Here is a 12,699-nt window from a genome sequence, read left to right as displayed (position 1 = left end):
CAATCATTTATGTCCCTTAAGTGAAAATGCATGAGAGGAAACTGTTTTATTTATCATTAAATGAGGGAGTACTTCACTCTAGATTCTATATACAGATTGTGAAAAAGAAGATAGGTTGGTATTTTGATATATACATTTCTTACGGATTTAATGATAATATTTCAATACATATTATTACACTGTTGAGCAGATTAAAGTGTTACTCTCATGTTTGTTAATGGGGAACATTGCAAAGTATTTTGAAAAAGAAGCAACTTTGCAATTATTATTAATAATCCTCTGCATCCTCAAGAGCAAAGTAATTTTTTATGTTATTGCTTACTTCGCATTGCCTAGGGAATTTGTCACTGTTGCAGTCTAGCAGTGGTGGCCAAAATGTACAACGCTTACAAGCTCTTTCCAACATAGTTTGTAAGTGCTGCTCTGAAGAGGGTCAGATCACAAGAATGCATCTGCTTGCAGCCTCGAAAAGCGCTTGGTTCAAGAAATTGAGATGATGCCACTAATCTAAACTGCCAAAAAAGCGGGAAGCCTGGGGAATGGTGCCCCCTGCGGAAAATGAAACATCCTCTTTAATGAATAAAATTACAAATGTATTATTTTTAAAAATACTTTTTCTTTAATAATTCCTGTAGACCAACGCGTACAGGAGCACTAGACATGTTATAGCTGAAGTTGCATTTAATGCACATCTACATATATGGTAGCATTGTAGACCTGGCAGACATGCTTCAAATGTTTCGACATGAGGGATAGCAGAAGAATCTTGTGTTCCGGGCAGCACCGCCTCCCAGAAGGCTTTCTCTGCAAAGCTGATATTTTGTAATGAATCCTTTCATTTTATGCTCATTTTCTGCTTACACTATATACAGAATAAACTTAACGCATGTACTCTGGTATAGCAGGAATGGGATGATTACATGCTGCATGCATCTATAAAGTTGGTAACGGGATTTCTGTGCTCTCTATGTGACTACAGATTACTGAATCATGACAGTGAGCGTGCAATTTGTACACTGTCACGATTCAGCTGCATTCCTAGTCGAAGTGGGTGGTAATTGATGCATTCCGCATTGTTGCGACTAGCTTCTCATCAGCTTATCTCAGTGTTCTGTTGAAGGAAGCAGATGAGAATCTACTGTAGTAGTCACATAACCACAAGTTTTCAAGTCGCATACTTCCAGTCTTGTGACCGCTCACTTGCGCTGAGATTATAGGAAGTTGTGACAGTGACCGCATTGCACACTCTCAGGACTCAGTAATCTGAAGTCACGCTTTGTTTATTTATCTAGGCCCGGGAAATTCCCTATAGAGCAGTCAATATACTGGGTCTATATCATTACATAATGTATTGTATTCTCCAAACATGTCCGTATTTCCATATTGCTACACAGTAAATACACAGGATAACAAAACCCACCCCAGTAACAAGGGGCTAAATGGTTAATCATAGACTGGTGGAAAACTCTATAGGTTCTTGCAACTTTTTATTTTTAAAATTGAGTCTGTCGAATTCAGCTGTGATTTGCTGTAAAGTCTTCCCCTTTGTCTCCGGTAGAAAGAAAAACAGGAATACTCCTGAGATTACAAGACAGGCAAAAAAGATGAGGAAGCAATAATAGCCAAGAGCAGCCTAAAAATGAGAAAAGTATACAGTAAATGAGAGCAATGAATGACCCAGTTACAATCCAATGGAGCTAGATTGTGATTTTAGCTGTCCATAAAGAATAGACAAAGGTTTGCTGAACTGGGCAATTTCTGCAGGCTAGACCAATTCTGTAATGTGTATTGGCATCTCCTCGCTCTTCCCTGACATCTGCTACTGGAATGTTAGATTTCAACAAGCTTCACCCTTTGTTTCGGCAGAAGAAAAGTTGCTGCGGAAGGACTGTTCCTCTTTCCCAATTAAAATAAATGTACAAGTTCAGTTAAGCCATCCATGCTTGCCGGTAAAGGTGTGTAAGGCCCCTTTCACACATCAGTTTTTTGCCATATAGTAACATAGTAACATAGTTAGTAAGGCCGAAAAAAGACATTTGTCCATCCAGTTCAGCCTATATTCCATCATAATAAATACCCAGATCTACGTCCTTCTACAGAACCTAATAATTGTATGATACAATATTGTTCTGCTCCAGGAAGACATCCAGGCCTCTCTTGAACCCCTCGACTGAGTTCGCCATCACCACCTCCTCAGGCAAGCAATTCCAGATTCTCACTGCCCTAACAGTAAAGAATCCTCTTCTATGTTGGTGGAAAAACCTTCTCTCCTCCAGACGCAAAGAATGCCCCCTTGTGCCCGTCACCTTCCTTGGTATAAACAGATCCTCAGCGAGATATTTGTATTGTCCCCTTATATACTTATACATGGTTATTAGATCGCCCCTCAGTCGTCTTTTTTCTAGACTAAATAATCCTAATTTCGCTAATCTATCTGGGTATTGTAGTTCTCCCATCCCCTTTATTAATTTTGCTGCCCTCCTTTGTACTCTCTCTAGTTCCATTATATCCTTCCTGAGCACCGGTGCCCAAAACTGGACACAGTACTCCATGTGCGGTCTAACTAGGGATTTGTACAGAGGCAGTATAATGCTCTCATCATGTGTATCCAGACCTCTTTTAATGCACCCCATGATCCTGTTTGCCTTGGCAGCTGCTGCCTGGCACTGGCTGCTCCAGGTAAGTTTATCATTAACTAGGATCCCCAAGTCCTTCTCCCTGTCAGATTTACCCAGTGGTTTCCCGTTCAGTGTGTAATGGTGATATTGATTCCCTCTTCCCATGTGTATAACCTTACATTTATCATTGTTAAACCTCATCTGCCACCTTTCAGCCCAAGTTTCCAACTTATCCAGATCCATCTGTAGCAGAATACTATCTTCTCTTGTATTAACTGCTTTACATAGTTTTGTATCATCTGCAAATATCGATATTTTACTGTGTAAACCTTCTACCAGATCATTAATGAATATGTTGAAGAGAACAGGTCCCAATACCGACCCCTGCGGTACCCCACTGGTCACAGCGACCCAGTTAGAGACTATACCATTTATAACCACCCTCTGCTTTCTATCACTAAGCCAGTTACTAACCCATTTACACACATTTTCCCCCAGACCAAGCATTCTCATTTTGTGTACCAACCTCTTGTGCGGCACGGTATCAAACGCTTTGGAAAAATCGAGATATACCACGTCCAATGACTCACCGTGGTCCAGCCTATAGCTTACCTCTTCATAAAAACTGATTAGATTGGTTTGACAGGAGCGATTTCTCATAAACCCATGCTGATATGGAGTTAAACAGTTATTCTCATTGAGATAATCCAGAATAACATCCCTCAGAAACCCTTCAAATATTTTACCAACAATAGAGGTTAGACTTACTGGCCTATAATTTCCAGGTTCACTTTTAGAGCCCTTTTTGAATATTGGCACCACATTTGCTATGCGCCAGTCCTGCGGAACAGACCCTGTCGCTATAGAGTCACTAAAAATAAGAAATAATGGTTTATCTATTACATTACTTAGTTCTCTTAGTACTCGTGGGTGTATGCCATCCGGACCCGGAGATTTATCTATTTTAATCTTATTTAGCCGGTTTCGCACCTCTTCTTGGGTTAGATTGGTGACCCTTAATATAGGGTTTTCATTGTTTCTTGGGATTTCACCTAGCATTTCATTTTCCACCGTGAATACCGTGGAGAAGAAGGTGTTTAATATGTTAGCTTTTTCCTCGTCATCTACAACCATTCTTTCCTCACTATTTTTTAAGGGGCCTACATTTTCAGTTTTTATTCTTTTACTATTGATATAGTTGAAGAACAGTTTGGGATTAGTTTTACTCTCCTTAGCAATGTGCTTCTCTGTTTCCTTTTTGGCAGCTTTAATTAGTTTTTTAGATAAAGTATTTTTCTCCCTATAGTTTTTTAGAGCTTCAATGGTGCCATCCTGCTTTAGTAGTGCAAATGCTTTCTTTTTACTGTTAATTGCCTGTCTTACTTCTTTGTTTAGCCACATTGGGTTTTTCCTATTTCTAGTCCTTTTATTCCCACAAGGTATAAACCGCTTACACTGCCTATTTAGGATGTTCTTAAACATTTCCCATTTATTATCTGTATTCTTATTTCTGAGGATATTGTCCCAGTCTACCAGATTAAGGGCATCTCTAAGCTGGTCAAACTTTGCCTTCCTAAAGTTCAATGTTTTTGTGACTCCCTGACAAGTCCCCCTAGTGAAAGACAGGTGAAACTGCACAATATTGTGGTCGCTATTTCCTAAATGCCCAACCACCTGCAGATTTGTTATTCTGTCAGGTCTATTAGATAGTATTAGGTCTAAAAGTGCTGCTCCTCTGGTTGGATTCTGCACCAATTGTGAAAGATAATTTTTCTTGGTTATTAGCAGAAACCTGTTGCCTTTATGGGTTTCACAGGTTTCTGTTTCCCAGTTAATATCCGGGTAGTTAAAGTCCCCCATAACCAGGACCTCATTATGGGTTGCAGCTTCATCTATCTGCTTTAGAAGTAGACTTTCCATGGTTGCCATCTGTTGCAATCCGTCGAATTTTGAAAAAAATGGATCCAGCGACTGATGACGCCAGATCCGTTTTTTTCTCAGACTTGTATTAGACGGATTGCGACGGATGGCCTCACGTTTAATACATCGTTCGCTGGATCTGTAGAAAATTGTTTGTCCGCCGGCCGGAGACAACGGACAAAGTGACGCTTTTTGTGCCGTCCATTGTTTTCTAGAAAGGAAGCCTATGGCACCTGATCCGACAAATGACGGAATCCGGCACCGGATTCTGTTTTTTTAAACTGAGCATGCTCCGATTTTTTAACGATCCAATTAGCCGGATCAGCTAGTCGGATCTGGTGGAAAAAATGGATCTGTCGCATCAGTTTTTCCCAATCTGCGACGGATCCATTTTTTTAAAAAATTCGACGGATTGCGACTGATGGCAAAAAACTGATGTGTGAAAAGGGCCTAAGTGCGTGTATTTATGAAAATGGTGCTCATACTCAAAGCTGAATAAATTAAGATGTTTAGAAATATTTGTTTCCATTTTTTGTATCATTTTTATGTCACTAACATGTCTATCCATCCTGTGATTTCCATAGCTCTATGACATTTTCTTTTTCGGGTTATAATTTCAATGTCGAGGAGTGTATATAGGCTGTTCTAAACTGTGCATGCACGGCCTTGGAAACCCTAATTAAATAACATATACTGTATGCTTGCCTGAAACTGCAGTGGGGGTTTATGGATCCCCATTTGCATTCTCCTATTGAACTTACTAGTTATAAATCAAGAAATGTGAAATCTAAAAAGTGCATTCTCACCTCCACGTATGGAAATACCATCCCTATCACGTACAGTCCGCACCAGTTGAGACAAGTAATGATTACAAAAATGGCAGCACGGGAAGAGTGACTGCATATCTCTATAACTATTGCAAGAGTTAATGTCCCTGTAGAGTAAAAAAAAAAATGTCAGGAATGTCATGAGATTCACAATATTACCAACATGAACAAGAAAACCGGGAACAAGCTCGTGGCAGTGATATTCAATAACATTACAAGTGAAAGAAAGGAGATGGATGCACACTTACATGATATTCATGTAAAAAAACATGGTGGGGAAAGTCAGGAGCATAATACTCTATTAAGTCCACGTGTCTAAATTGTGAGGCAAAAAATAAGAAAAAACAACTCCAGGTCTGCATCAGTTATCGTTAAGCCAACTCTTTTATTGAGTCTTCTGGTTCCAGTTCTACCCCACCTGTTGCGGTCCAAACACTACAGCCTCTATTGTTCATATTGAACTTCCCGGCAGCACCAACGTCATGTTTCCGTGCTGCATTACAGGTACTTATCTAGACCAAGGACTTTAAGGATCCACCTCACCAAATAAGACATAACAAAAACAAGGGTCCTCATTTATTTAAAAGCAGAAGAAAAAAAAACTTTTGGATATTGTCAGATCCGTATGTGACATGTATACGGAAACTGATGATTGAATTATCATAGATAGATAGATCTCTACACAGCGGACGTGGGCTCCCTACATGTAGATTAATTAACTATTATTTAGGGTACAACTATGCAGCCATAAACAATATCTAATCGATTAAGATGCATTTCCCCATAATCTAACCGCCGCTGTGACGTTCAGGCAACAGCCACACCTCCGCTGTACATTGACTGCAATGTGTGACCCCACTCTTAAATTAATCAATTATCATTACAACTGTTCAGAAATGAGCAAATCATGATATCGTATGATACGTGAGGCCTTTAATGAGGGCTTGTTCAAGGTTGATCCCTAGAGCAGCATGACTTGTACATACAGCACTAATTACTGGACAAAAATTGGCAACATTTGAAGAATACTCCACATTTTTCACAAGAGAAATGAATAAATACCTGGACCCATCCCATAGAAAAAGATGAATAAGAAAATGAGCACTGCAGTGCAATATGGCATCCAATGAGTCCAGCCCTGGAGTGAACAGATAATATACATTGTTTCATTATATTTAGGATATCTAGTACATGTTAGGATGGGGAGCAGTTTCGATAGACGAACATTAGGACATTTTTACTTGCCTGAATTGACAGAGTGACTGTGACACCACCCATCATAGCAGCCATGAATCCATAACTCCCAAGCAATAGGACTTTTCTTCCACAGCGCTCTATCATCACACTCTAAAGAGAAAAACAAATGTAATCGTAAAGATAACAGAAGAGAGACCTTAAGAACACATTCACACGTTCAGTATTTGGTCAGTATTTTATATCAGTATTTGTAAGTCAAAACCAGGAGTGGGTGATAAAGGGAGAAGTGGTGACTAGAGATGAGCGAATATCCTCGGTTCCCTCCTTATTCGGCAAGCTATAGCACTTTCCGAACAAGCTGCCGAGGTACGCGGATACCTGGATTGCTTCTGTTGATCAGCTGTTCGGCGCCGCAGCTGCGTGTGTCGCGGCTGTGTGACAGGCACATTCCTGGTGAACGTGGCCTTCGAATGATGCAATGAAGTCATTTAAAAACAAAACATGAAAAAGAAACCACTTTTCTGTAACAAAACATACTTTTGGGAGTAGTTTGCTAATTTGCGACTATTGACAAGTATCTATTTCATTTAGTTCTTTATTTTCAAATCTATCATATTTAACCCTTTAACCCCCGAAGCTTTTTTCATTTTCGTTTTTCGCTCCCCTTCTTTCCAGAGGCATAATTTTTTGATTTTTCCAACAATATGGCCATGTGAGGGCTTATTTTTTGCGAGACGAGATTTACTATTGAACAATACCATTGGCTTTACCATGTAGTGTAACAGAAAACGGGAAAAAAATTCCAAGTGCGATGAAATTGCAAAAAATGTGCAATCCCACACTTGTTTTTTGTTTGGCTTTTTTACTAGATTCACTAAATGCTAAAACTGACATCAGACCAGAGAATCTTATTTCTCAGTCTGGGAGTCCTTCATGTGTTTTTTAGCAAACTCTATGCGGGCTTTCATATGCCTTGCACTGAGGAGAGGCTTCTGGCGGGCCACTCTGCCACAAAGGCCCGACTGGTGGAGGACTGCAGTGATTGTTGACTTTGTGGAACTTTCTCCCATCTCCCTACTGCATCTCTGGAGCTCAGCCACAGTGATCTTGGGGTTCTTCTTTACCTCTCTCACCAAGGCTCTTCTCCCGCAATTGCTCAGTTGGGTTGGATGGTCAAGTCTAGTAAGACTTCTGGTGGTCCCAAAATTCTACCATTTAAGGATTATGGAGGCCACTGTCCTCTTAGGAACCTTGAGTACTGCAGAAATTCTTTGTAACTTTGGCCAGATCTGTGCCTTGCCACAATTCAGTGTCTGAGCTCCTTGGCCAGTTCCTTTGACCTCATGATTCTCATTTGGTCTGACATGCACTGTGAGCTGTGGGGTCTTATATAGACAGGTGTGTGCCTTTCCAAATCAAGTCCTATCAGTTTAATTAAACACAGCTGGACTCCAATGAAGTAGTAGAACCATCTCAAGGAGGATCACAAGGAAATGGACAGCATGTGACTTAAATATGAGTGTCTGAGCAAAGGAGCTGAATTCTTATGACCATGTGATATTTCAGTTTTTGTTTTTTATTAAATTTGCAAAAATTTCTACATTTCTGTTTTTTTCAGTCAAGATGGGGTGCAGAGTGTACATTAATGTGAAAAAAATGAACTTTTTTGAATTTACCAAATTGCTGCAATGAAACAAAGAGTAAAAAAATTAAAGGGGTCTGAATACTTTCCGTACCCGCTGTATGTGTATACTCTTCGCAATAGCACATTTACAGTGCTTTATTCATTATGAAATGCTTCTCAGATTTTGCATATGATGTAAGAAGATAGTGATTTGAAAGTATTTATGTTATTGAGATTATAATTATTAGAATGATGCAACACTGCCATAAATACTTCCTGTTTGCTCTCATTCACTATACGCCACATGGGCTAATAAAAAGTCACTTTTTTTCACCATAATTGTTGCCTGCGGAAAATTGCTAAATGTTTTGCTTTCTTTTGCTTTGCCTCTTTTTTCGTTTTACTGTGAACTGTGAATTCAACTACCATTGAGCCCTTTATATTCACTTATACCACTGAGGATGAGGAACAAATCTTAAAAGGTATAAAGGGAGCTGCAGCATACCTGAGTACACCTTCCATCTTGAATCTTAAACGCAAGTATGAAAATGACGTGAAACATATTACAAGCTTCTAATTACATTTAACTATACTTGGACAATACTATAGGACACGCAAGATTCCTCGGGGTCTGCGCTCTCATGTAAGACCAAATGTGTTTTTGCGGGAATCTTTTTTTTGCACACGGTTTAATATGATCTCTAATAAATGTGCAATGGATATCATTCTTCTAAATATAGAATTTTTGCAACAAGAGGTAAAAAAAACTCCAAGATGGGTGTCTGGATATGTAGGTAAAATTACAAACACAATTGAAAATGGAGGATTGAACCACCTGTAAGAACACTGTTATCACACGATTGAGTGATGATTTAGAGGAGACGAAGTGACGTAAATGGAATTGAGATATGAATGATTATCGGTCTGGCAATATTTATACTTGGCAGAAGGATGACACAAATAATTCAAGGGAAAAAAAGAGATTATACTACCAATGGGAGACACTGTTTTTTTCTCTATTGACTGCTAACCATATTCTTTCCAGATATGGACATACCATCAAAGGAGTACAACAGCGGGAAAGGAGAGGGGGCCAATGTCACCATTGACAACAAAAAAGAGAGATGAGAGAAAAACAAACCACAAACATAGAGACAAATGACTATGAAGAAGAGAGAACAAAACTAGTAGTAAATACTTCTAAGAGAATGTTAACAGATACACAAGTGTCAGTCTTAAGCAAGGGGTTGAAATTTGGGCCAGGAACTCATGTTAATAGGTTCCAATTGGAAATTAATATGCAATGTTTTTTCAGTACTATCAAGCTAAAAGAATTGTTTCACAATAAGACCTCTTTCCAAAAGTATGCACTTGTGAGCTTCATTTACAAAAAGCCTCTGTATTTTAAAAAAAATAAATTTTGTTCCACCTACAAATGCAGCGGTGGTAGATGCCTTCATTACAGTAGTGAAAAAGGATCTTGAAAAATTGAAAAACACTTCGGATAGGCATTTTAAACATCCAAAATTTAACTACCAGTGAACCTAGATTACTTTTTGAACTTGCCCATGATGATGATTTTATCATCAAACCCACTGGTAAAGCGGTTGCAATCGTCATGGACAAAGATGCCTATATCCTGGAAATCAGGAAACAACTGAATGATACAAATGTATATCAAAAATTGAACTATGACCCTAAATTTGATATTTTCAAAAACATCAAGTCTATATTAAGTAGAGCATGAATGAGTACATTATAGATCAGGATCTACATAACTATTTATTTGTAGAATATCTAACCACATCCATATTATATGTATTGCCCGAGATACATAAATTGCTTTCAAATCCACCAGGATTCAGAATTTAGTAAAATTGGTATATTCGTGGACAAAAAATGTAATACTCTAGCAAAAAATACTTCTTTGTTCATTCAAGATACCAGACTTTTTACTGAAATTACAAAAGGTCAGATTAATAGATGAGATCATATTGGCCTCTTTTGATGTCACTTCCTTAGATACTTCCATTGATCATGCAAGGGACATTACAGCAGTAAAACAGAAACTTGCATCGTTGGTCTTAACAGATAAAGACATGGAGTTTTTTTGGGATACTGTATTAAAACAAAATTATATTCTATTCAAAGACGAATTCTGTTTGCAGTGGCATGGTTCCACCATGGGTGCCAATTTGGTACCCGCGTATACTAACTTCCTTATGACTACATTGGAGAAGGACCTTGTCTATGTTTCGCACCACTTCCAACATATGTGGAGGTGATGGAGATACATAGACGATGTCTTCCTCTTATGAACTGGTACACAAAATGAACTACATAACTTTCACTCATATTTGAATCAAATAGATACTACTATTAAATTCACCCTGGTTAGTTCAACCACTAATATTCAATTTTTGGATGTCTCAATAAAACAAAACAATGGTGAGCTTAGTTCTTCCCTTTTTGTAAAACCTACATATAGAAATGATCTCTTATATTTTAACAGTTATCAACCTAGGAAAATCATAAAATCAATATTCTATAGCCAATTTTTTAGAATAAAAAAAATACTGAGCAATGAGAGAATGTCAAAACTCACTCAATACCTTGGTTATGAAATTCCAATTAGGGGTTTCCCAAATTTTTTTTAATTGTACAGCAAAATAAGGTTCTCAATATTGATAGATTGACTGTTCTAGATTGTGAACACAATGAAAAAGAACTAAATAGGGTCCCCATGGTATCTACATATAGTGAAGAGAGTGGACAAATCACCAGAATAATTAAGAAACATTGGAAAATGCTGCACAATTGCTAACCAGATGTCTTGGAATATAACCTCCCACCCCCTATTATTCTCCTATGGTTGAAGTAAGAACATAGGGGACTGCCTCTTACATATTGGTCCTTTGCAATGGACTTTTGTAACAAGTGCTCTAAGAAAAGAATGTTACTCCTGGTTGTCCTGTGTAATTTGACCCCTTATTATTAAGGAACCTACTTTACCCATTCAATAACTCATACACATAAGAAATTTCACACTATTTGGCATGTGATTGTAAATACATTGTCTACCTCCTCCAGTGCCATTGTTCCTTATGGTATGTCAGTGAAACCACATGAGACTTTAAAACCTGGATTAACTATCACAGATATACCATAAGGAAGAAGAGATTGGATCTCCCAGTCTCAAAACATTTTGCAGACATGGGGCACACAGAAAAACAACTTAAATACAAAATAATTGACATTGTTCCTCCTCAGAGAATAAGATGCGTTAGGGTTCATCTTTTAAAATGTATGGAACTTGAATGGATATATAAACTGAATACCCTTAAAACTAATGGTCTGAATGTAGAATTCAAGGTTAATACAATTACCGTATATAGGAATGCTATTTACCTATATACTCAGATTCCTCCTTTACCTTTTAGTGGTATAATAAGAGTATTATTTTTTACGAATATCTCTAGTTGTTGTACTTACCTTTTTCCTCACATAATTCTGTAAAGGATTTTAATTCTTTTATTTTGTGTCTTTCAACGATCACTGATATACACTATGAATTTTCTTGGGAGAAACTGACTCATCCGCACAACCTAAAGTGGTTTATTAACTTTTTAATTAAAGGGAATCTGTCAGCAGGTTATTGCTACCTCATCTGCGAGCATCCTGATGTAGGCAAGGAGAAACTGAATCCAAGGATGTATCATTTAGATTACTCAGTACAGCCATTCTGACACAGAGTTTTTAGATTTAGCAATACAGCAGAGCTGAGGAAAATAACACCGCCCACAACAGGCTCTGTATACACAATGTCCATAGACAGTGAGCTGCCTATCACAGGATGGAGTCTGTCAGACTACCATGCACCCGCTGGTATGTCCCTGCAATGATAAGTTCCTGGTGCTAAAAACAATCATTGCAAGCAAACAAAACCATGGTGCTTGATAAGAGAGGCATCGCTGTGATCTGTGCTTTAATCCCTATAGCATGCTGTCTACAGATTACATAGTAAAAACCTGCTGACAGATTCCCTTTAACACATCTTCTTGCCATGGTTTTTTAGCCAATGTTTAAAATATGCTATTATATCCAGTTCCAATAAAGGATTTAAGCCATCTATGTAAGAATTCATGCCTCTTTGGGGTAGGAACATCAGTGATCACTATTTTCACATTCCATGTAATATTCTATTCTCCAATCACCTCTAGGTACCAGTGGAAATTCTTAGCCTGGGAGGGCTTTCGATTCCCACTGTATAAGCCTTTTGTATATGGGACTGTCTCCAGTAATGTGGATGATCAAAGAACTCCTACTGAGGATGTTTATTATGTGACGTTTCCCAATATCCTATATATGTAAATGCTTATGCACCTTTTCCAATCAATTGGATTTCAATCATTAAGTCTCTGGGCATTACATATCCCTTGACAAAGATGGCGATCACTGTCTCTTCTTTCTCAAGAATGCATTAAGTTTTGTACTTTTTCCTGGTCCAAAATGG

At 38.2% G+C, this 12,699-nt stretch overlaps 1 protein-coding gene across 1 annotated transcript in view; it reads right to left on the bottom strand.

The window, feature by feature from the left end:
* Window positions 1–604: 604 nt before the first annotated feature.
* LOC138657738 (solute carrier family 2, facilitated glucose transporter member 9-like) overlaps window positions 605–12,699 on the bottom strand; it is a 54,759-nt gene continuing 42,664 nt past the window's right edge. The window contains exons 9-12 of the mRNA XM_069745416.1: window positions 6,611–6,712; window positions 6,428–6,503; window positions 5,345–5,472; window positions 605–1,633 (exon numbers count right to left, since the gene is read on the bottom strand). Of these exons, the coding sequence (XP_069601517.1) occupies window positions 1,448–1,633; window positions 5,345–5,472; window positions 6,428–6,503; window positions 6,611–6,712 (492 nt within the window). The 3' untranslated portion in view covers window positions 605–1,447. The remainder of the gene's footprint in view (window positions 1,634–5,344; window positions 5,473–6,427; window positions 6,504–6,610; window positions 6,713–12,699) is intronic.

Source organism: Ranitomeya imitator, chromosome 1 (genome assembly GCF_032444005.1).
Source record: "Ranitomeya imitator isolate aRanImi1 chromosome 1, aRanImi1.pri, whole genome shotgun sequence".
Lineage (NCBI taxonomy): Eukaryota > Metazoa > Chordata > Amphibia > Anura > Dendrobatidae > Ranitomeya > Ranitomeya imitator.
Note: the sequence above shows the minus strand (reverse complement) of the source record. Positions and strands in the feature narration are given on the sequence as shown.